This window comes from Zea mays, chromosome 9 (assembly GCF_902167145.1).
Source record: "Zea mays cultivar B73 chromosome 9, Zm-B73-REFERENCE-NAM-5.0, whole genome shotgun sequence".
NCBI lineage: Eukaryota > Viridiplantae > Streptophyta > Magnoliopsida > Poales > Poaceae > Zea > Zea mays.
The window spans coordinates 84051479-84077164 of record NC_050104.1 but is presented as its reverse complement, the minus strand read 5'-3'; the positions used below and the strand labels follow the sequence as shown (position 1 = coordinate 84077164).

At 47.4% G+C, this 25686-nt stretch overlaps 1 protein-coding gene across 1 annotated transcript; it reads left to right on the top strand.

Moving 5' to 3' along the window:
• The first annotated feature begins 18160 nt into the window (after positions 1-18160).
• LOC100274015 (kaurene oxidase1) lies at positions 18161-24784 on the top strand. The gene is made up of 8 exons (NM_001148400.1): positions 18161-18369; positions 20776-20936; positions 22663-22824; positions 22934-23074; positions 23476-23730; positions 23818-23976; positions 24055-24249; positions 24347-24784. Exons 1-8 carry the CDS (start codon positions 18234-18236, stop codon positions 24662-24664), a joined length of 1527 nt encoding a protein of 508 aa, NP_001141872.1. The 5' UTR covers positions 18161-18233; the 3' UTR covers positions 24665-24784.
• The last annotated feature ends 902 nt before the right edge of the window (positions 24785-25686 follow it).

The following is a 25686-nucleotide window of genomic DNA, read 5'->3' as shown; positions in this document are numbered from 1 at the left end:
GACAAATGGAAGGGAGCAACTAATGCCTGTAACGCCAGGGTGAACTCCGAGCGCCATAATGTCCGTAGCGCATACAGTGTTAATATCTCGCGGCTGTTTCCTCGGTAACGTGCGAGCCATAATGAACACAGTGTATGCCGCAGCACAGGCATACTGCCTGCCAACAGAATGGACAGGCACGCCGCTTGCAGGATGGTTTGGTCGCCGCCCGTCAATGGAGTGGATAGGGCACATTTAATGCTGAGGCGGCACATCGCCTGCCAGTGGAATGACAGGGCTCATTAAATGCTGAGGCGGCACATCGCCTGCCAGTTTGACAGGCGGCGCGCCTTATCCGCAATAAATGCAGAGGCCTTACGTCAGGCTCCGCCCGCTGGCTTACGTCACGGGCAGTGGGCCACGTGGCAGCATCGGGTCTCCGCCTGGGCGGGGAGCAGAAGAGTACACGGTATGGTCCGGACACATGTCAGCTCCGGACCCCCGTCTGTGCTTGAGTAAGGTCTAGGTACTCTTTGTCCCAGAATCTCGGGACCCTACTGAGGGTGGCCCGGACCCCACACTGAGAGGTCCGGGACCCGTCTCGGGGGTCCGGTCTGTACCCACGGAGGTCCTGGACCCTGCCCCGAGGTCCAATCCGTATATGTAGGGGTCCGACACTTTCCCATGGGGGTCCGGACTCACCATTGATACCTCGGAGGATATTGTCTTCTCTAACCACGTGGTGGCCCTGGAGCCGTCCACGTGGTGGGGTCGGGTGCTGTTCTCCACGCGACTAGAGATAGCCGCGCGAGCACCGTGCCTTCACATTGTAGTAAGGAGTACCCCTGTTTCAGGGTACCGACAGTGGCCCCCGAGCCCACCTCAGGGGAGGATACGAGCCTGCAGGTGGGGCCAAAGCTTGGTTGGCGATTGGCGCTCCTCTTCCGTACGTTCGCTGACGTAATCCCTGCCAGACCGCCTTCGGTCACGCCAACTGCAACGTCTGTCCCCGCGTCTGACTGACCCGCGGCCCCCACACATGATTGTTTCGTCGGGCCACGCGCGAGGCGCCTCGATACCGCTACATTGGTTTGAAAAAATTACCTTCTCTGTCTTCTGCGGCGGCCCCGAGGCGGCGCAGTACTGGCGTGAGTGGTGGTTCGACTTCCCTGCACCCAGGAACTGGCGCTCAAGGAGGATGACTCGTGGGCCCGGGCCCCTGTGTCAGAGACTGGGCCGTTGCTTCCGGCGGAGATGGAGAGGCGCACTACTGCGGGCGGCGGTTCGCTTCTCGCGTGGCGGTTTGCCTTCTTAGCAATCGGAGACCCGCACACCAGCTGTATGACTTGTGGGCCTGGGCCCCCGTGTCAGAGGCTGGGTTGCTTTGGTGCGCACTGGACGAGATGGGCGCGAGCAGAAGAGTCTTCCTTGAAAAGGGATTCACCCCGCGTGCAGCAGTTACTCTTTCGCATTCTCTCCTCTCGCTACGCCCTTTCGCCTTCGAGCTTTCCGCGCCCCTTCGCATTCGCGCTCTCCTGCCCCACACCTGCGCCATCGCCAACGCCATGACTTCACTTGGCCAACCTAACAGCTTCTAGACCGAGGCGACGCTCAATGTGGTGCGCCACTTGCTTGGATGGAGTGCGCCGATGCTCGCCGGGAGGATCCGCGCTGGCGCCGTCCCTCTTGGTGACCTCGCCGCCAGGGAGTTCGTTTTGTTCACCTCTTATATCTCCTGCGGGTTGGCGCTGCCGATCTCGCCTTTCTTCCTGATGTTGTTGGAGGAGTTTGGCCTCCAACTTCAGCACCTCACCCCCACTCCATCCTCCAAGTGGCCATCTTCGCCCACCTGTGCGAGATGTTCATGGGAGTGGCGCCCTGCACCTCCCTCTTCCGCCATTTCTTTGTGCTGGTGAAGTCGGGGAAGGCGAAGGACCACCTCGGTGCCTACTACTTTCAGATAAGGCCGGATTCGGTCGGCGCCTACATCCCCTCCCTTGGCGGTGCAAGGTGGGAGAACTAGCGCGACGACTGGGTGATTGCTAGTGTGGAGGCCAACGACCGCCTCGCCCTGCCGAGCGATGGGCCAAGACTCAACCGGAAGCAGTGGAGGACCAAGCCATCCCTGGCGCTAGAGCTCTAGCTCATCTTGGACAGGATCAAGAGCTTGGCGATGAGCGGCCTGACATCGATGCACGTGGTCGGTGACTTCCTGAAGCACCGGATTGCGCCGCTGCAGCAGAGGGCGCGTCTATGTTGCTGGTTCATTGGCTCAAACGACATCGGCCGGATCCAGCGCAGGCCGGGGACCGACCTGTCCTGGGAGGAACTGGAGGTTTTGGTGAAGGGGGTTACTGGTGAGTCCTTCGTCCCTGAGTCTCTAATCCTCCCTGAGGGCATCCCTGCACTCTACGACGACGCAGGGTTGAGGTCGGTGAATTTGGCCACGCTGCCGACCCTCGACGAGTGCGGCGTCACGGTTCACCAGACCGGCGGCTGGGACCCCCACCGCGGGATCTAGATCTCTGATGCGCCAGTTGGGGGCCCCCAGACTGCCGGCGTGGCCCCCAGCGCCCCTGCCGCGGCCCCTTGCCCCTTGGACAAGGGCAAAGGGGCTGCAAGCAGCTCCTCCGCCCCAGGCGGCGCTGGGATGTCGGAGGAGGAGAGGAGACGTTGGCTGCGTCGCGCCGACGGATCGTTTGTTTTGGACCCCCCCCCCCCCCCGTTGGGGCCGAGGAGGCCGGCTCCCAAAAGCGTCAGAGGACTGCTGGTGGGGCTGAGGAGTCCAGCTCCCAGGCCCAGGGTGCGCAGAGGCGCGCCAGTCCTCCGCCACCACAACCACCACCACCGTCGGGCTCGCCGCCGCCAATAGCACCTAGGGATGGTCTCCCCCAGGGGTACCAGCAGCAACAACAACAACAGCAGCAGCAGCAGAAACAGCGGTCGCCCCGCTTCTAGGGTCGCTGGAAGGTCCAGGGCCCTAAGTGAGTGGAGCCCCTTTCTTTTTAATTAGTCTATTTAACATGCCGACAAGTCTTAACCCATCCCTTATTTGTCAGGGCTTCCTCCCCCTCTGCTCCCAAAGTCGTGCCTCCACCGCCCCCGGTTTCTACCGCCGAGACAGCGTCGTCGGGCCCCCATGCTCCAGCTGTGGGTCTCGCTATGGCGGCGCCAACTCCAAGTGGTGCCGCAGCGGCGGAGGGGGTCCCTACTACCTCGACGGCTGTCACAGCCTCAACGACGGCGATGTCGTCGAGTACACCGTTGGCAGCGGCAGAGGAGACCGCAGCTGCACCCGCCGCCGCTATCGAGGTCGACGCGGGGGGCGCGTCCAGCTCCAACCCGCCGCCCACTCCGGAGGAGACGGAGGTGATTTTTGGGTGGCAGCTCCGGTCCGGCGCTGAGCCAGAAGCAGCGCCAGTTCCTCTCCCCCGAGTGATGTCCCTAGGGATGGCAATCGGGCGGATAGTACACGGATATATAGTTTATGAATCCATACCCATGAGACAAAACTCAACCCATACCCGTACACATAAGCGTTCGTGGGTATAGATCTGTATCCATACCCGTACCCACCGGGTATCCGCTAACCAGTGGATACCCGTTACCCGCTCGCCCACTACAATTTTAGCATTAAACACCAAACAACAATTTTATTACATTTCAAAATAATTATCATTCCAATAGCATTAAATGATAATTTCAGCACCAAACAATATGTTATGGATAAAAATTGAAAAATAAGAATTTATGATAATATATAAATCCGGATGGCCCACATGTTAGATATCCATTGGGTAACGGGTATGGATACTGGATATCCATACCCGCGAAAAAAATATCCGTGGATACCTTATTATATCCATAACCGTACCCGCGGATATCAAATTCCATCATACCCATATCCAATGGATAATTATCTGCAGTTATTTACCCATACCCGTACCCATTGCCATCCCTAGCTGTCCCGCGCCCACCAGGCCCTCCAAGAGACTGAGGCGGCAATCCTGCGGGAGTGGGAGGCGCTTGAGGTCGAACACCAGTGCCTCAGCGACTGGCGTACCCAGCTGGAGGAGCGCACCAAGGCAGCGTCCCGCCAGTTCGCCTTCGAGCGGTCCAAGCTTGAGCGGAACCGCAAGGACTATAGGAAGGACCTCCATAAGGTGTTCGCCCGGAAGCTGGAGGTGACCCGGAAGGAGAAGAGGCTGACCAAGAAGGAGGTGCACTTGGACTAGAGGGAGGAGGTCATCTCGGAGCTCCAGGCGAAGCTGAATGCCCTTAACAAAATCTTGGAGGAGCAGTGGGCCGACCAAACTGTGGCTGTGGAGAGCCTGCAAAGGCTGTAGCGAGAGCTCGATGGCATGGCCCACGACGCCGCCCTTGTCGAGGAAAAGCTCAAGGCAAAAGGTGAATCTTTGGACAGGCGGGAGGCGAACCTCGTCGGCCGAGCAGCGGACCTCACCAGGCGGGAGAAGGATCTTGCCTTCAAGAAGAAAATTCTTGAAAGGGGGGGAAGTCGCTGGCCGAGCATGAGCTCGAGGCGGAAGAGAAGGAGCGGACGCTGGAGGAGCGGGTCCGCCAGTTTGAGGTGGAGCAGGCGGCACCGGGCCTCCAGGCGGTGGAGGCGATGAAGAAGACACTCGAAGATCTCCAGGTGGAGCAGCGCGTCGGGGTCCAGCGCATCACCGCATGGGCCGGCGAGGCGACCACGGCACTGGTGCCGCTGGGGTGAGCCCCATCCCGGTGTTGGAGCTGCCGACGTCCATCTCCGATGCGCTCCCGGTTCTGGACTCCACCGCTAACTGCCTCCAACGCCTGGACCAGATCCTTGGCACCCGCCTAGAGGCTGAGGGCGGCAGGCTCTGCCGGGCGGTGATTGAGTACATCCTGACGTGCTTCCGGAGCCACGACCCGGCCATCTCCTTGGAGCCGGTGATCTCTGGTCTGGTGGCCGACACCGAAGACACCGCCCGGGAGGGCATACAAGATACTGTGGAGGTGGTGGCCGAGCGCTTCCAGCGGGATTCTGCCGATGATTAGCAGCTAGATCTACTGAGATAGGTCTAGGGTCCCGTTGGGGTGCGGCTTGTAATGTTTTTTGTAAGATACTTTTGGGAAGTATTAATCTAACAGTGACAGAACTTATCTATATGCTATTTGTCTTTGCTGTGTGCGTTGTTACCACCTTCTCCCTGGTACCTGCCCCCCCTAGGATGTGGGCTCGACGTGTCGAAGCTGGATGCTAGTATACCTAAGAAAGAATTGGTGACCTGGCCCCCAGGAGGTAGTCTCGACTGGGACCCGGACCTGCACACAGCCTTGGCTAGGAAGCTTTAGTAGTGCACCCATAGGACCCGCTAACTGGTAACTTTTATCCTTTGATTCACGCAACAGGACCTGCAGGACTTAGGCCGGGAAGCCAATCCACGCGTCCGGGCCCCCTGGGTTATAGTTCTGAATACTAGGGCACCCGTCGTAGAGTGGTGGAGCGTGTAGGCTTAGGGTACGGGGCTAGGCTAAGCGGCTACACAGCTCCGAACCACCCTAGGGGACGTGTGTCCGTTTTCTAGAACTGCCCCCAGGCTGCCGGACCCCCTATCAAGGGATCCCAAACTGCTCTCCTGGCTACTCAATTCTGATGTCCATATACCAGCAAGGGTGGGAACTATATGGGTGGGTTAGATAAAAAATGATGCTTGTAAGTTGAAGCAAAATAAGACCACCACAAAAACAAATCTGGGGACAAATCTTTTCTTTATAACTTGGTATTCATGAGTGTAGGCCAACAGACCGGGTTTATGACGGCGGACCTCACCGGGCTGGCGTATATATATGCGCAACTTAGTTACAAAGGAAGAAAGCTGAATCCCCAGGCTTGTTTCTATGGGAAAATCTTACGGAGATGCTCTATGTTCCAGGGATTGGGAAGAGGCTCTCCTTCAGTTGTAGCAAGGCGGACACACCCGGGTTGGCATATTTCCGTCACCTTGAAGGGTCCTTCCCAGCTGGGGGAGAGTTTGTGGAGCCCTTCTCGGTTCAATACTCGCCTTAGGACCAGGTCCCCGACCCCGAGCTTCCTACTATGCACGAACCATTGGTGGTAGCGCCTGAGCGCTTGGTTGTACCGTGCATTTCGGATCGCCGCTTGCCATCTGTGCTCGTCGATGAAGTCCACGTCCTCATGTCGTAGCTGTTCCTGCATAGACTCATCGAACGCCTGGACCCGTGGGGAGCCCTACCTGGCGCGCCAAATGTCGGAGAAGTAACCCCGGACGAGAAGTGCATTTCCAACTCGCCCGAGGGTGTCTCAGTCATGTTCTTTTGCTCTCTTGTTTCTTGGATTGCCTTTCTTCTTTCTCATTCTTGTTCTCAAGTGACTTGTAATCAAAGCAAGAGACACCTAAGTGTGTGGTGGTCCTTGCGGGGTCTTAGTGACCCGATTGATTAAGGAGATGGCTCACACGATCTAAGTGACCGTTTGAGAGAGGGAAAGGGTTGAAATAGACCATGTTGGAGAGGGAATTCTCCGGCCGGGTGGCGGAACGCACCCGCCCTAAATCCTAAGATGAGGAGGGGCCTAAGCATTTTGCCTGTTAGGTGGAAACGGGAAGAACACAAGAACACACAAGGATTTAGAGTGGTTCGGGTCGCCGGAGCGTAATACCCTACTCCACTTTGTGATGTATTGAGCTTGAGCCTAAGTTGGGTCTGCCCTGTAACGCCGTGTGCCCTCCCTTTTATAGCTCAAGGGGGGCACGTACAAGGATACTGAGCCCCGACATGTGGGTCCAGAGACAAATGGAAGGGAGCAACTAATGCTTGTAACGCCAGGGTGAACTCCAAGCGCCATAATGTCCATAGCGCATACGGTGTTAATATCTCGCGGCTGTTTCCTCGGTAACGTGCGAGCCATGATGAGCATAGTGTATGCCGCAGCACGGGCGTACTACCTACCAACGGAATGGACAGGCACGCTGCCTGCAGGATGGTTTGGTCGCCGCCCGTCAGCGGAATGGACAGGGCACATTTAATGCTGAGGCGGCACATCGCCTGCCAGTGGAGTGATAGGGCTCATTAAATGTTGAGGTGGCACATCGCCTGCCAGTTTGACAGGCGGCGTGTCTTATCCGCAATAAATGCAGAGGATGCACGACCCAGAGGTCTTAAGTCAGGCTCCGCCCACTGGCTTACGTCACGGGCAGTGGGCCACGTGGCAGCATCGGGTCTCCGCCTAGGCGGGGAGCAGAAGCGTACACGGTATGGTCCGGACACGTGTCGGCTCCGGACCCCCGCCTGGCCTTGAGTAAGGTCCGGGTACTCTTTGTCCCAGAATCTCGGGACCCTACTGAGGATGGCCCGGACCCCACACAGAGAGGTCTGGGACCCGTCCCGGGGGTCCGGTCTGTACCCGCGGAGGTCCTGGACCCTGCCCCGAGGTCCGGTCCGTATATGCAGGGGTCCGGCACTTTCCCATGGGGGTCCAGACCCACCGTTGATACCTCGGAGGATATTGTCTTCGATGGCCACGTGGTGGCCCTGGAGCCGTCCACGTGGTGGGGTCAGGTGCTGTTCTCCACGCGACTAGAGATAGCCACGCGGGCCCCGTGCCTTCACACTGTAGTAAGGGGTACCCCTGTTTCAGGGTACCGACATACCCGGTCTTTGTGACCTCCTCAACGGGGACTAGGTTCTTTGGAACCGAACCTCGGTAAAACAAATCACCGTGTTCATTCGCTTGATTCTTATTTGATTTGTTTTCTCCCTCTCTCCCGGACATGAATTTAGTTTTAACGCTAACCCCGGCTTGAAGTGTACGTTTAAAGTTGTAAATTTCAGATTACGCCTATTCACCCCCCCCCCCCTCTAGGCGACTTTCTGGTACCATAATTAGGGGTACCCAAATCACAACCCTAAAGTGCCTAGACGCTTGGGTAAGAAGGGGTCATAAGAAAACACGCTACCAACCTTACTAAGGTACGAGGGACCTAAGTCATGACTCATCTGAGGCCAACCCGAGCGGGAGACGTGGTCATGACTCGCCGGAGACCAAACTCGAGAGGGAGACGCAGTCACGGCTCGCCCGAGGCCAACCCCAGGCGGGAGATACAGTCATTACTCGCCCGAAACCAACCTCGGGCGGGAGACACAGTCACGACTTGCCCCCAAACCAACCTCGGACGGGAGACGCAATCACGGCTCGTCCGAGAGCAACCTCGGGCGGGAGATGCAGTCACGGCTCGCCCGAGTCTAACCCCGGGCGGGAGACACTATCACGACTCGCCCGAAACCAACCTTGGGTGGGAGACGCAGTCACGGTTTGCCCAAGGCTAACCCCGGACGAGCAGCACATTTCTGACTCGCCCAGTCGGCGCGATTGTCCGGTGAGGCCCTGACTGGCCCAGGTTTGGCCAAACTTAGCCAAACTTCTGTACTCCATTTTTGGCTTGACTTTAGAAGTTACCCAACACTTAGATAAACATGATTAGCACCTAAAACAAATGACTAAGTACTAGAAACATACCTTTATCACTTTCATTCATAAAGGTTTGCAATATGCCCATTTTCAAGCCCATGAGTGATTTTCTTATTTTCATCAATTTTGTTTCTAAACACATGTGCTCATGCTCATATGAAGGATGTTAGTCCAAATTGATGTGTTGAGTATTTAATTACCAAAACAATTAAAAATGACCCACCTTCAAAAGCGGAGAGCAGGTCCGTCCCTAAGGTAGTGTTTGGTTGAAGAGCTAAGTAGAACAGAACCGTTCTGTGCCAGTTTTGTTGTTGTTTGGTTACAAAGTAACTAGAATGGAATGACTCCAATTAAGGAATATTCTCCTCAGATCCGGAACCATTCCGCTCCAAAAAATCAATCGGACGGAGCCGCTCTATTCCAATCCCGCTCCGTTCCGTTCACTCTGCAACCAAACAAAAAACAGAACCGTTCCATTCCAGATTACCAAACACAGAACAGAGCGGCTCCGTTCCTAGAATCAGGGATAGAACGACTCCGTTCTACTTGTCTGCTCAACCAAACACTACCTAAATTCTCTGGGTCTGCACTATATTTATGTTATTTGTTGCCGACAGATCGAAACATTTATTTTTGGTACCATCTGGCCGCAGTAAATTGTGTGTTTACCCGTAGTAATCACTCTGCAGAGATAGGTGTGGCAGCTGTCCGGCCTTAAATTTCTTTTACTCTTATTTATTTTAGCCATACGATATTTTTTTCATTAATGTTTATATCATTAATTAGTTACGCTCTACTACGTCACACCGCTGCTGTTGCCTCAGCGGTTTGTACGACATCCATAGGTGCTGCGGCAGCTTGGCTCGTTTCGCCTGACCTGCTCGCAAACGGATCGGCTTTGGCGAACACCCTGTCGTATATATGTGTTCCTGCGTGCGAGTTCGTACGCCTATTCTATGCTCTACAACAACCGAACAACATATAATGTTTGATACAATCATATTTTATCGTTATGCTAGCTATGTGTTTCATGCATACGTACGTCTATATATTAATGACCTGAGCAGAGCGTCTCTATGATGACTGTTTGAGAGGGAGAGGACGTACGAGCTGGTGCGTGTGCGATGCGAGCATGCGATGCGTAGCGTAGATACCCATGTTGATCTCATTTGTCAGCTACCTGGGCTACGTACGGCTTGTATTTGTAGGTTAGTAGGTACGTGACAAACACGTGCGCACATCGTTTTTTTTTTTTTTTGCTTCGGTACGTGACAAACTGGTGTTGGAGCTGAGATACCCGGGCGTCTCCGCCAGATTCCAACTTACGTTTTGCTTAGCATACGTGGTAATCCAGTGATGCGTATACGTATACACAGGCTACATAATTAGGCATAGTTTCGTACAGCTCTACCGGACACGTTTAGGGCTACTTTGGGAGCTAGAAATAGGAGATAATTAAAGAGAGAATTGAAGAGACTAAAATCTCCTTTTAATTCAAAATTTAATATGCAGTGGATTTTAGTTTTGTGGCTTAAAACATTGCTCCATCCAGTACACGGCACGAGAATCCTAACTAGCGGCCAGCTAGCGACCACGCTACGAAATGCAGGAAATAATAATTTATTCATAAATGTATGTAGGGATAGGATTGTTTTTTGAAATATAGTATAAATAAAAAGGAAATTCATAAATATACTATTTTTTTAATACACACACAAAAAGGTGAACTGTTTTGGTTAATCATAAATTCATAATTTCTTTGTCTATTTATTGTTTTATATGCGACCCATCTTACCACTACAGAATTTTGGTCAACTTTTGCATTCAACTTTATTTTTGACCGCTGACACAATGCCGCCTATAATATGGCTTGTTTATTTTCGTCAGTCACATGTCAGTCGCTGAAAATAAGTTAAATTTTGGTGGTTGACATATGACCATTAAAAATAAATAAATTATTTTTTATGGCCATCACGAGATGTCAAAAATTAGCTATAAAAGACGACACATGGACGTGCCCGTCCCCTTGCTTTGTCTTCCTCCACCACGCTCATCTCCTTGCTCCTCAATGCATGCCACCACCGTCCTACGCCTCCTCCACGATGCCTCCTCATCTGTGTGCGCCGTGACAGCTTGCGCCACATGCGTCATCCATCATGCCCGCCTTGGGCCAATACACACCACACGTGCTGCCCGCCTCGCTTTAGCACTGACGCAACTCTATTGTTGGAGACTCGTTCTCAAGTGCTATGAATTAAGAACAAGGCAACATAAAGTGTTAAATGTCAACGTCCTTCGTCCATGAAACATTATTCCCTTGAGGATAATGGGTCTTGGACGAAGGTTGATGAGAGTAAAATTACGAAGCTTAGATCTTCGTAATAAAATTTCAATAGATATTGCAAGATGACATAAAATAAAAGGTACAAAAGAGGTAAACAAGTCATAGATGAATTATATTATATTTTCTTAATATATCCAATCATTGAATACAATAATACCTCTGCCTTGACAAAAGGTTGAATTCCAGAATATGCGATTGCAGTTGCTAGAATCCGTGAACAGTAAAGGAATACTGTTCACTATTTATAGGCTCAGGGCGCAGCCTGTGAGGGATTACAAGTATGCCCTTATAAAAGTTTACAACATTGACTCAGACCTTTATGGACTAAAAGGTCATTCTATCTTTAAGTCGGTTTGTAACACCGAAGCTTCATGAAGAGGGACCTTCGGCCATCTTATACAAACAGCTTCAGTCGAAAGCCGCTTCTTCCTAGAAGACCTTCGGCGACGAAGCATAGGCCCAACACCTATGCACCATAGGCTTGGGCCCCATGCCTCTGCACCACCTGCCTTGGCTTGGCCTATGCCAGTGCTGTCATGCCATGGCCTGCCTCATGCATGCTGCCTACCCTAGTGATCCCACCTCGGCCTACACGCGCCACTGTTCTTGCACAAGCATCACTGTCACTACGCACGCCCTGATGTCCCTGTGCATGCGCCACCTGCCCCTGCGCCCTCGTCCACAGAACAAGAGATTACTTCATTTTCGGTGGTCGACTACCAACAAAAATAAGACATTTACTGCTGAAAATACCTAACTTTCTTTAGCAAATGCCTTATTTTTAGCGACAGCTAGCCGCCACACATCATTCACCGAACGTAAACATTAATATTTGGCGGCCAAGGGGTGCCGCTGAAAGTAGCTTATTTTCGACAGCTAGGGCCCTACCGCAAAAATTTAGGTCGTTTACTTTAGGCAACCACCACCCTCACCACTGAAAGTTAATTTGGTTCATTTTTGGAGGTCAAAAGTGGCCACTGAAATTTATTTTGGCCTATATTCAGCGGCCAGGTAGGTGTCGCTGAAAATAATTTATACTAGGTAAAAATATATGCATAATTTTATTTACATCCATATTTTCACAATTAACATATACACATAAATGTTCATAACAACACAAGTCATCAAATTCTGCCACAATATTCATTACATTCACCAAATTCACAACACAAATATCTCAATATTCTCAATTCATCACATTCCGCAAATAGTAAATAACGAAGAACATTAATGGCCAAATGTGAATACCTAACACCAAATGGGATGATCAAAACTCGAGCTTTTGGTCGTGCAGCAGCCATTGGAGGAATGACGATGTGGTCCTTCTGAGTGGCCCTCCGTCGAATGTTAGTGGGCTTAGTGGCCTCCTCCACCTCCTCAATATTTGTGCATCCACCCCAGCATCTTTGGTCACGTCCTCCTCTTCCCATGGACATAAAAATGAGATAAGTAAACACATTTATATATAAGTTAATGACAAATAAGAGAAACTACATGAAGATTTACCTCGCCACTCATTTGTAGTGCAATCATGCTATCACGCAGCTCTAGTCAGGCGTGTCTCAACAACGCCTCTTGTATGTTGTGGCTAGAAGAACTCCCTTGAAAAAGCGAACTATGTGAACTAGGGAGTATCTTGGTAGCCACATTGATAAATCCCCTTGCCCTGTGGTCTTCTTACTACTCATCATGTTCAATGAAAAACATTAATTGTATTAGATCCAAAAATGCAATATATTTAATAAAAACAAAATAATACATAAACTTAAAAGGCAATACAAATAAAGTATGCATTACAGACTAAAGTTTATTAGCATCTTGATCAAGGAGTCTTCTTCGACCCAAAGCATGTCGGTGGCTTATTCCTTCCTTGGCTGCCATTTCTGTTTCTCGGAGGCAATGATATTGTCACGGTCTCTATTCAATGAGTTGAGTGCCATACCCTCACAAACAGTAAAAGAGGTTAGCAATTCCTCATATTGATAAACTGCATCGACATGGTCGTCTTTGAATTGATAACCAACAATGTTAGGGGTTTGTAACTGCTCCCTAGGGTTCACTTTGTGAACTACCCACCAAGATTGTTGCTCTCGGCTTGGTTATGATAGATAGTAAGCCTACTCACACTGGTGTGCAAGGATAAAATTGTCGTGGTATCGAAGTCATTCATTGTGTTTGACTTCAATCATGCCATATTGATTTTTGTCTAATCCCGTTACAGGTATCGAACCAAACACAAAGGAAGAATACTACTTTTAGAGTTTTGTTCCTTGCCAAACTCAACTCAAGAATGTTTGAATGATACAATAATAATTAGTTTCCCTCTTGTGCCCTAGTCACATCTCTAATATTACATGCGGCTGCACGAGGATGAGAAACTTCAAATTGGGTGGAATGAAAGTGAAAGCCATTGACTATCGTATCCACCATAGATTATACAAGTCATAATCCTTTTAGATAGTTGTCTCAATTCATCATGTATGTTGGGGTTCTTTGTGACCGGAAAGGATACAGAGTTAAATGACAAAACCACATCTCTAAAAAGGTTAAATGATATCAAATTGAGGGATATAAAAAGTTTACATGATCTCGAAACCAATAAATAAAATTAGGTCCTCCACTTCTTACAAGTCGTCGCATCGTATCTAGTTGTTTGTTTATTGGTTGATGGATATGTGTCTAGATTTGCTCGTTGAACTCACTATATGGCAAATTAAATAGTTAAGTTCGTATCTAGCAATGTCTAAAAATTATGTGGCAAAAGAAACACTAACATGAAATATGGCTCCTTGCTATGGTGACAGAACACTCCCTTACTCGTAGTTTTGCTTCTCTGTTGGAGTGAAGGTCGTCCGCCCCCCTTGTTCGGTCTACTTAAAACATAATCCGAGCAGGTTACATCAATCATAGGAAGCAAAGTCTACCTCAACCCGCACCGAAGGTAGAGCCTCAATCGGAGAGCTAACGAAGGTTTGGGGGCGAAGGGACCAGTCGGCCAAAGCGGGGGCTCTTCAAGACGTCTCTTGCCATGACTCCGAGTGCCGGCCATGGCAAGACTCGAAGACCCGGTGCCCTGAGCGAAGACCACGGTTCCTGCCCGCGTGGATTGCGGAATGGGCCCTTACGACGATCTGCTGGATTACTCAGGACCATGTGTAAGCCCCACCCTGGGGTAGGGTTGATGGTGTGTTTGTTTAGGTTGTACTTAACTCCACTGTAATGACCCCCAAGGGGGAATATTTTGGGGAGGATGTAGGCAACCATGGGCATAATCGTACTTATGAAGGCATGTCCACCCACCTGGTTACCTATAAATACCCCCACATTGTACATTGATAGGACACGCTTAACAAAACCATTGTCTCAGCCTATTGTGTTGCTGAGCATCACATCATCCTTTCCACCCATTGATTGGGCCCACTTGACCATGTGTCAGTCGGTTCCAACATTTGGCGGCCACGATTCATGCTTTGATAAACCAATCCCACGATGACTCCTAAAAAAGCAACTTCGAAGGCCACCACTACCCTGGATGATGCGGTGAAGGTAGCCTTCACTGAAAAAAGGGCAAGGCAGCCCTTGTTAGTGACGTCCTGCATGAGGCCCTCGAGGATGGAGCAGTCAATAGCAAGCGACCTCGCACAGAGAACCCGCCTACCCTTGAGGGCACCATTCGCACCTGCAGCTCTGAAGGACTACCTCGGAACCCTCCACCAGGCTTCACCCTGTGGAAGATGACGATATTATCGAGGACAGCAAAATCCTAGGCATCTCGGTCGAGGACCAGCTAAAGTTGTGCGCACTCTGCATTAAGAACAATCAGCTACAGAAATAGAAAGAAATCCTCGCATCTAAGTGCCAGCGCATCAACTTGCAAGCTAAGGTCAGGCAAATGATTTTAGAAGAGCAGAAAGCAAGAGAATTGGAGCATCAGATTGCAGACATGCAGGGTGAAGACCCCCTTTACCAACGACATGACTCTGTGCCTCACCACCACGTGGCCGCTACCTTCCAAGGGTTGAATTACCTTGATGAACAGAGCCCTCTTGCACCACAACTCCTGGCCTCCCCTAGCCCCAAAACATTAGAGCAGGCACCAACCCAAAGTACAATGGCAATGCAGACCCAACTCAATACATCATGAGCTATCAAGTCACAGTGGAGTCCTCTAGGGGAGACGACGCCACCATGGCCAAGTCATTCATCATAGTCCTCGAAGGCCTAGATCTCATGTGGTACACAAGACTGCCACCATTGTCAATCGACTCATGGAAGACACTTTGCGACAAGTTCTTGCTCAATTTTGAAGGGTACAGACCCGAGACAGACGCTTTGGCATAGCTCTCGCTCTGTAAGCAGCAGGAGAAAGAAACCCTTTGAGAGTACTACAAGAAATTTCTCTTATTGAAATCACAGCTGCTTTCGGTCGATGACCATATAGCCATCCACTATGCAATCAGAGGCCTTCGGGCAGGCGTTCTATACAACCACTATATAAGGGATCCAACAAAGAACATGCAGGAGTTATATCAGTTTTAGGAAAAGTATGCCCGATCAGAAGAGCTCCACCAGAGGAAAATCGAGTCTCAGCGGAAGCCCAAGGAGACTTCACAGTCCAACAGAACATGGGTTAGAACTTCGCAACCAGGTTCAGCTCGGCAAGACCGCGCCCAATCACAAGTGCATAATATCGCAAATCAGCAGCATACCAGAGACAACACCCCTCGTCGTCACGACTACCCTCCGCAGCAAGGCCGTGGTGGCAATGCATCCAGAGGTAGAGGCCGAGGTCAGTAGCAACGAAGATTCTATTGTATTTTCCACGGTGAAGACTCGGCACACCCAACCAGGGATTTCCCTAAGACGAAAGCAACAAAGGACCAAATGGCTAGGACCCCGCCGACCGATAACCAACGAGTCATCGCCCACACATACCATCCCCATCAATACAACCAACATCAATTCCAAAATGAACATTTTAATCATCAACAGCAAAACCACAACATATTTTCGCAACAACAACGCCTATAACACCAAGAAATCCTAGCACTACCACCTCCACCACCCCAACAACCAAACAAACCACTACCACCTCCCCCACCCCTACCAAAGCAAGAAGACTTTGCTGATCAACCCTTTTGAGGGGTAATCCACATGATTATCGGAGGGTCCAGCTTCGAATTTGAAACAAAACGATAGAAGAAAGACCACTACCGAAGGGTAAACCATGTAGCCCTCATTAGGCCCGTCGTTCAAACGAAGTGGTCCCACGGGCCACTTACCTTCGATGCAAGGGATGTCGATCTCCGCAGTGCGCCCACGCGGATGCGCAGGTGATAAATTGTAGAGTGGTAGGGTGGGATATGCACAAAGTACTTGTTGACAACGGTAGCCAGGTAGACATCATCTTCCGGCACACCTTCGACCGTATGGGCATAAGTCATAGCCTCCTCAAGCCAGCAGACAACCCCCTTTATGGCTTTGGAGGAAAAGGAATCTTTCCACTCGGCAAAATTGAATTACCACTATCATTCGACACTGCGCCAAATGCAAGAAATGAGCAGATCACCTTCGACATAGTCGATATGGTTTATCCCTACAACGCCATCATGGGGCGAGGATCCATCAATAAACTTGAAACAGTTATACACGGATTATACCTATGCATGAAGATCCTAGGCCCCCAAGGTGCAATCACCATATACGGAGACCAGTAGGTCACCAGGAACATAGAAAGAGATTTCATTCCTGGCCAGCGCAATGTGCCCTACCTATGTCGCCTTAAGATGCCCAGGTCTTCGTCGTGTCCTTCTACGGCAACGAACAGGTATGTCCGCCTCTTCCCTTCCCTTCCTGCTCTACAAACCTTGGAAGTGGATGAGGCGATGGATGGGGGTCCCTGATTTGATGCCTATGGTATCCGTTCGATGGCTCGACATTGCCTGTCTACATGACATTTCCCTTACCACGGTGTCGACTCGGTATGCTTCTACCACTTATGTGTACCTGTCACCCATCGTTCTGTCATTGCAAATATTAGTGTGTTGTTCCTCTGTTGTTTTGGGTGTTAGTTTTTTGTTGTGCTAGGGACTGAATATAATTTGGGTCTATTAATACTTTATTTATTGTATGCACGTGGTTTGCGTTTTTCTGATGGTGGGTCATGGATCCTGCAAAATATGTGTTAACATTTGGAGATCCATGCGGGCACTACCACAGGGTGCTCGTCCCTTGTGTTATTGGCTCTTGCATGCATTAGGACGTTTCTGAAACCACATTGGTGCAATAGAATCCATGTTGTTTGAGGTTGCTGAATTGGATGGAGCAACAATGTTTTTTCACACTAACAATAAAAGGAAAGATTATTTGTTGGTTTCAAACGTTAGTAATTGCTATAAAGTGCCATAATTTGTAAGGAGCACATCCAGTTTTTATTGATGATTGACTTTAGCAACCACTCCATATTTTGACCTATCTTTTTTGTAAGTTTGAGTTCATGTGACTTATTTTAGAAACTTGAGCTCACAAACTTTCTCTTATTTGGTCTATGTATGGTGGAATTATGTCATTCTATAATCTCTATTCGTTCAGTCAGTCATTGTGAACTCTCTTCTAATCGCTCCCTTCATTGATCATTGAACGTGTTGTACCAAGACATATTGGATGGAGTAAACAACAACATCAGTTAGTCAAATAAAAAAATTATACGGAGAGCGGAGACAATCAATAAAAAAACTTTAGATCTTTTTGGTGGATAGTTTACGTAGGTATTGTTGTGACCCGTCGCAACGCACGGACAACCGACTAGTATGACTTTATCTTTGTGAAGCTTATCGAAAGTGCATATCACATGTAATAAAAAAGTAGATGAATCAAAGGACACCCAGCGTTCGCCTCCCCAAACTTTTCCCTTCCTTCCCACCACGGGGATGAAAACGGTCGGAAACGGTATTTATTCGGTAATCAGTTTTTAGTCGTTTTTTATTGTGAATAAATAGGATAGAATCAAAAATACAAATTTGTATTCATTGTTTTTAACATTTAGCTTATAAAGATTTATAAAAGGTAAATCTCAAATTTATCATATATTTTCTCAAATAATAGATATAAACTTCGGTATGGATTTAAAAATAAATTCGGTAAAATTTTCAATTTTTATGTTATAGGGAGCAAATAATAAATAAAATAATTTTATATCAAATTTTATATATATCTATTTTAAAATATAAAATTTGTTAACGGTTCGGCTTTCATCCCTCAAGGGGCCACGTCTCGCTCGCGTCGCGTCGCGTTCACCTGCTGCTGCGTTTTTGGTACAGTATAAAGGCCGTCCGTCGCGCCGCGCTGTCCCTCATCTCCAGTCTCCCTCTCCACTCTGCGGCCCGGTCGATCCCCATTCCGATCCATCGCACGGGCAGCGCCCAGTCCGGTTCACTCATGGAGTCTCTAGTGGCTGCGCTCCCCGCGGGCGGCGCTGCGGCGGCGGCGGCCTTCGGTGGGCTGGTGGCCGCTGCCGCGCTCGCCGGAAAGGTCGGCCTTGTCGGGTCCAAGAAACACCTCAACGCGCCCCCAGGTCAGTCACCCGACATGATCCCGCGCTCTCAATCTAATGCGGAACCTGTCGTTCTGATCCTTTATTTAGCCCGGATCCTTGCGTCGGTAGAAACTGTTTATTTCTTACTACGTTGTTCCAGACTTCCAGTTAGTTTGGTGGTGTGACCGTGAGGAGCACTCTTTAGTTTGTTGTGAGGACTGACCGTGTAAGCGAATTTCGTGTGGTTAAAAGATCCCTTCCACGCCAAAGCGTAAAGATTCGGTTCCGGTCGTGATTGTTCCACTATGATAGATGGGGCACTGGCGACCTACTCGCTCCGTGCATGTGATTTTGTCGTTTTATGTTGTCAAACTATTTTAATTTTAATTAACAATATATAAAGTTAAATTATTTTAAATTTAAGGAACTACATATTATTGTAGTTTAAGTCACGATTAATCTAGTAACTATTTTTATGTTATAAATCTTATGAAACATCCGTCAAAATTGACGATGATTTAGACTAAATACAAAACGACTAAATCAGGACGAAGGGAATATGTGATAAGCTCGGCCTCCGTCTAGTTTTTAATTTTTATGTTCTTTATGGGGTGATGGAGGGTTTAAGAAAAATTATTTCCAGCATTCCCAATAATCACGTCCGCGCATCCACATTTATTGTGGATATTTATTGTGGATATAAATAAATTATTTCTTACGTTTCCTAGTGTAGTTGCTAATCCTAGTAAAAAATGAAGGGTATGGATTCTGATCGATGCCATGCATACTGGACCACTACCGATTACCGAATCACATTCTGAGCGTGCCTGGGAATAGTTTAAGGTGGAGGTGGAGCTGTGCAAAACTATGCCTAGTTCTGTGGTATGCTCTCCTTTAGTGCACGCGTATCAGTATCGGTGGACTACTACGCCAACGTGCCTAACTGCCTAAATACTTTCTGTTTCAGAATTAAAATCCTGACCTCGAATTATAGCAGTTCCTTAACCTGACAATAAGGCACAATCAGTAGGCTGTGTGAAATTTACAGTGAAAATTTCTTGATTCATGTCTCTTACGCATGAGCACAAGTTGTGAACGAAAGAGAAGCTTCCAGACGTTTCTGAGTTGTTTTAAGTACTCTAGTATGTATGGAGTGTGGAATACTAATAGCGCCATCTCCATGGCCCCACCTAATTCATTGTCGCAGATCAGTTCAATATCAATCTTGTTGTACTTGGACTGTACATAGGTCTGACCTTCCACCAACTGACAGCAACAACTAAAGCCATGTATATTTTTCTTCGAAAAAGTTATGCAAAGCAGTCGGCAGTCTTGATATTTCCATGTGCAGTGTCACAGGGGAAATTTGATATTTCGTACGTTCATTTATATTTCTAAGAAAATAATTTTTATATAAGAAGGGATAAAATGGGTGATTCTTCCTCCGAAACGCACACTAAAAGAGTGATTCGTACAGTTGAGTCACTGCCGAAAAGGAGACTCCTGAAATTTCAGTACTACCTTATTTAAAGGCTTGCTGCGAAAGGGTCTCTAGCTGAGTTGGTTATGTGGTCTGAAAGTGTTTTTTAAATTGGTGTCCTTAGTTTTGGTGGTGTGCTCACCTATACCCTTAGTCGTGTTTTTTTGTTCAGCTGTGCCCTTCTGTTCTATAGCACTGGAAGGGCACAGTTGAGCAAAAACACGACTAAGGGTATAAGTGAGCACACCATCAAAACTAAGGGCACCAATTTAAAAAACACTTAAAAAATCCTCTCATTTGTCCCACGCCAAAGCAGAGGTCTAAGGCTCAGCCCCGGTCGTGGTCGTTCTCACATGGATTTCGATGCCGCTGTGTATGGGTGGGGTCGGGTTCGGGGGTTTTCTCGACCTGTGTGAGAAGGTCTTCTTGTTACTACAATGCCCGGGGGCTGTCTTACCCCTGCAGGTCGAGTTTTTTTTATATTTAAAGGCTTGCTCATGAATCAACTTTCAATAAGTTATTCTCCCTGCTTATTTCAGCTTCTTATATTGATTTATAAACTGTCTAAGAATCCAATACAAAGTATGTTGTTCCTTGAATCCTTTTAAATTGTTATATTATAGTGTGCTAAACTAAGGATTTTTTATATTGTGCACAAACCTTTGAATAGCAGTTGCCTTGGTGTTGTTTTCCCATAGTATTCCTAGCAGTAAGATAAGTCAATAACACTACCAACTCCACAAACCATCATGAATATTTTAAATATTTTTCTTTTAACTTGATATTGTATAGAAAAACTAGTTATGAGCAAGCATGTGCTTATTTCCATGCAGAGACTAAAAATTAAGAACAACATGGTTACCAGGTCCAGCATTTAATGAAACTATGTTCTTATCCAATATTACATATTTTATGTCAGGGCAAAAGAACCAAACCCTCGAGTTATTTTATTTCTTTTCATGCAGCTGTCTCTGGTTTACCCCTGATTGGGAATCTTCATCAGTTGAAAGAGAAGAAACCTCACCAGACCTTTACAAAGTGGGCAGAAATTTATGGGCCAATTTACACTATAAGGACCGGTTCTTCTACTGTAGTTGTGCTCAATTCAGCCCAAGTAGCCAAGGAGGTTAGTTGGAAGTTGTGTTTTCATCTTTTGTGGTTCCTTTACTAATATAGTTGTGATTGGCTACTATACATATTTTTCTTTCTGAAGTTAAGGGCAATTGGTGACAATTGGACCTTTTCTGGTGTCACCATGATTATTGCATAACAAACTCCACACTTTTAATGTCCTCTCTTCTATTATTTTTCTTCGCAATATGAGTTTCTAATGGTGATCTAAGTCAAGCACTGAAACGAGAATTCTGTTTGCATCCTAAAACAAAGATCTTTAACAAAAAAAATACCATTTGACAACCCTCACACACTGTATATTTGACTCATTATTCAAAGTACCAACGTAACATTAAATTCTCCCAGCTGATGAAAATAATCAAGAAAAAATATTAAATTAATTTAATGTCGTAGGGTATAGTGTCATCTTTCATTCCAATAAAATTTGAAACCAAAACTAAACTTGTATGTGGAGCAATAAAGAAAAAATATTAGGGTGTGATCTGATCTAGTTTGTAGTAGTAAATTGAGCCAACATTTTGTATGGGGATTAAATGGACAAATAAAATAGTTTAGATGGTATAAATGGAGTTATCTAAATGATAGAGTTGATGGCCAGATCCATAAAGGCTTAAATTCGGTCATCAACCTTAGGTGCGTGGGCTATCTCGACTCATCGCAATCGATGTGTTTTCGATGGCATTTTCGCTTCTCTGACTGATGTTATGTCACTAGCTTTTGAGGAGTTGTGGTTTCAGAGTTTCCTTTGCAATTGCATTTTTGCTCGACAGTTTTAGCACTGCATTCTTTCTTCGTTGGGGCTTGCTAATCTCTCTCCTGCTTCTAATGAGTCATCTTTTGCTGAGTGGTGGAGGAAGGTGTGTAAGCAAGTGCACAAATCCAAAAGAACAGGTTTTAACAGTATCATCATCATGGGGGCTTGGTGTTTATGGCTTCATCGTAATAAAGCAGTTTTTGATGGTGTGAGACCTTCCATAAGCGGAATTAAGAGAGTTTTCTTGGATGAGTTATAGTGTTGGGGTGGGGTCTTGCCGGTGCCAAGCATCTTGAGGGCTTGGGCCTTGGTGCTGCCATTATTAGGTCCAGGTATCTTCTGGGTGAGTAGTGTAGAGCAGGTATGTGTGTGGACCCTCCGGGCACTTTTGCTGTTTGCCTCCTTTTGTGTCCTGTTGTTTTCATGCGCAGAAGGAGGCTGGAGTACTGTGCGCAGCAGGAGTTTGGTGGTCTCGTGTTCTGCCTTTTAAGGCATTGTACTTTAGTCCATTTTGGACTCTTTTGTTCTCTTAATTTAATGATGTGCAGCTCTTCTGCGCGTTCAAGAAAAAAATAGTTTGGCCAGGCTTGAGGTGTGTCTTGTCTCCTTGCCCTTATGCTGGTTGGTATTTAAAATTTTATTAGGTATGTGAGTTTTAGTTCTACAGAGTGTTTCGTGTGTGGTTGTGTGATCCGTATCTAAGCTCTAACTCCATTTTTTTTCTTTATTGATACAATGATACACAACTCTCTTGCGTGCCGATAAAATAATAGATGGTATAAATGGATTTCCTTCATATTTTAAAACCTACTCTGATGTTTTTCTTGCTATAATTTTTCATGTGATGGAATGAGCCTTTTTTAAAAAGAAATAGAAGGATAAAAGTTACAATGTTGTTTCAATATTGTTTCTTCTTACATTTGCTAAAACTATATGACAGCTATTTTGGTCCTGCATTTTACAGGCAATGATTGCAAAATTCTCATCAATATCTACTCGAAAGCTATCGAAGGCATTGTCAGCGCTCACCCGTGACAAAACTATGGTTGCTACAAGTGACTATGGTGACTTCCACAAAATGATTAAGCGTTATATCATGACATTCATGTTGGGTACTTCTGGCCAGGTATATATAACTATTTTTACATCATACAGTTGTAATAACTGTTCTTCAGTGTCAACCACTACTTCAATCTACTGAGGTCTAATAATGCCATGGTTGCACATAACATCAGAAACAATTTAGGGACACAAGAAACATGATGGTTGACAACATGTTGAACACTTTCCATACATTGTTGATGGATGATCCAAATTCTCCTCTGAACTTCCGGGAAGTTTTCAAGAATGAATTATTTCGCTTATCCCTGGTTCAGGTAAGTGTACATTTAGTGTGGTTATTCATGATTGCTTTATGATTTTTATTACCTTTGTTCTTAAATTGATGGTATCCTAGAGCTTGTGGTCAAACTTTGCGCACTAATGCACATAAAAGTATTAAGATTTAGCTCATAAAAATGATATTATGGGTCCGTCGTCATCAAATTTCTATAAACCTTTTGCAAATAAATAACTATTGTCGAGGAAAAGGGGGTAATTGTAGCTTTCATGCACATCATGGTTATGATTTAAGCACTTCACATTGACCTGTATAAAAAAAGGACAGACCTAATGTCGAAGGCTCCTACATATGTGGGGTTTGGGCCTTTATACATCATAGAATCTAAAAACGGTTTGTTTATTATTATGTTTCTGAGATTGCCTGCTGCAATTTCAGGCTTTAGGCGAGGATGTGAGTTCAATCTATGTGGAAGAGTATGGAAAGGTTATATCAAAGGAGGAAATCTACAAGGCCACTGTGGTTGACATGATGATGTGTGCAATTGAGGTCGACTGGAGGGATTTCTTCCCGTACCTCAGCTGGATTCCAAATAGGACCTTCGAAACAAGAGTACTGACTACCGAAGCGAGGAGAACTACCGTGATGCAAGCCTTGATCAAGCAGCAAAAGGAAAGAATTGCACGTGGGGAGGTAACACAAAGGCTTACTTCAACAATTTTGTAGAGAGAGAATATAAAGGTTATTCTTGACTTCTTAAATCAATAAACTCCAACACAGACTAGGATATCCTACCTGGACTTCCTGCTGGCAGAGAATACACTGACTGATGAACAATTACTAATGCTGGTGTGGGAAGCAGTCATAGAAGCTGCTGATACTACTTTGGTCACGACCGAGTGGGCTATGTATGAGATTGCGAAGCACCCAGAAAAACAGGTAAGTACTGAAGCTTGTTCTTCACCTTATAGGAAGACTGTTAAGTACTTTGGTAACCTCATTTATTTCGCACATCAGGAATACCTTTATCAAGAAATCCAAAAAGTCTGCGGCAATAAGACAGTTACCGAGGATCACCTGCCAGAGTTACCGTACTTGAACGCGGTGTTCCATGAGACCATGAGGCGGCATTCTCCAGTTCCATTAGTGCCTCCAAGATTGGTCCATGAGAATACCAACTTGGCTGGCTATGAGGTTCCAGCCGGCACAGAGGTAAGCATAACATTGACCACTTACAGCAAGCCACGTGTTGCATATATGATGTTGGCTGCTGGTAAATGAATTCTAACACAATTTGCAAATCTTCTAGATAATCATCAATCTGTACGGGTGCAACATGAACAAAAACGACTGGGCCGAGCCTGAGGAATGGAAGCCAGAGAGGTTTCTGGACGGGAGGTTTGAAGCAGTGGATATGCACAAGACCATGGCCTTTGGCGCAGGAAGGAGGGCCTGTGCTGGCAGCATGCAGGCGATGAACATCTCGTGCACCGCCATCGGCAGGTTTGTGCAAGAGTTTGCCTGGAGGCTCGAGGAAGGCGACGAGGACAAGGTTGACACCATCCAGCTTACAACCAACAGGCTTTACCCACTGCATGTGTACCTCGCACCTAGAGGAAGGAAATGAGCCTCTACTGTAAACGGGTTTCACTGTACTAATTTAAAAAAATAATTTGCTGTTGCCTGTGTATGACTTTTGGATGATCTCTATGCTGTGAAGTTGTTGGTCTGAAATTGGGTTAACAATACGAAGTGCATATCATACAGGACATGAACACCAACTTGCAGCATCTACTACTGATACTGACTACCATATAGGCAGGGGCGGATCCAAGGGGTGGGCAAGGTGGGCCATGGCCTCACCTCAATTTTTTTAACCCCTTATACCTAGGTTTAGGTACACACCAAAATAAAACAAATTTTTGTTTAGTTAGCGTGAACAAATCTAGTGAAAACTAGGTTTTGATCTATTTTTCTGTCGATACTTCACTGCTCAATCCACTCTTCACCTGAGCTATTTGATTCTCTTCCCTAGCGCAAGCCCAGTCGTGGCTCACTCGCTTCTTCGGTCATCGACTGACCAGTAAGTCGGTGACCTAATCCGCCCGCTGCAGCGCACCTTGCCTTCTCATCACTCATCAGCTCGTCGACTCGTCAGGATCCTGCAGACAACGTTGATATTTTGCCTCCTAGTCCGCACCAGCAGATGGGCAAGTTGTTGGTGAGACCGTGGCGTCACCTGTCCCTCGCTAACTCATTAGAGTCCCACCGCGCGGTTGCAACACGACAATGAGTGTCGCTTGCCGTCACCGTCATCTATCGCTATCTTGCCTCCCGCACTCGCTCCTCCTAGCTGTCGTCGTCTCACTAACGCCAACTCACGACAAATTCGATGACTCGCCAGAACGACACGTTAATGCGGCTGCTCCGCCCTAGTGCCTCATCCTCAGTCAGTCCACCTATTTTCTCTCTCTAGCTCTCCTTTTGGTAGCCAAAAAGGTTTTTTTGGTATTCATATCATTTTGAAAACACTAGATATTATCATTTAACATTCATATTATTATCATTAATCTATATTTATGGTCTAGTCTGGTGATTTGTCTCTTGCACTGTCGGCCCCACCTAGAATTTTGTTCTGCGTCCGCCACT

Coding starts and splice junctions, on each gene's coding strand:
- LOC100274015 (NM_001148400.1), top strand. CDS start 18,234: ATGGAGTCTCTAGTGGCTGCGCTCCCCGCGGGCGGCGCTGCGGCGGCG. Junction 22,825..22,933: donor TGTTGGGTACTTCTGGCCAG/GTATATATAACT, acceptor ACATAACATCAG/AAACAATTTAGGGACACAAG. Junction 23,075..23,475: donor TTCGCTTATCCCTGGTTCAG/GTAAGTGTACAT, acceptor CTGCAATTTCAG/GCTTTAGGCGAGGATGTGAG.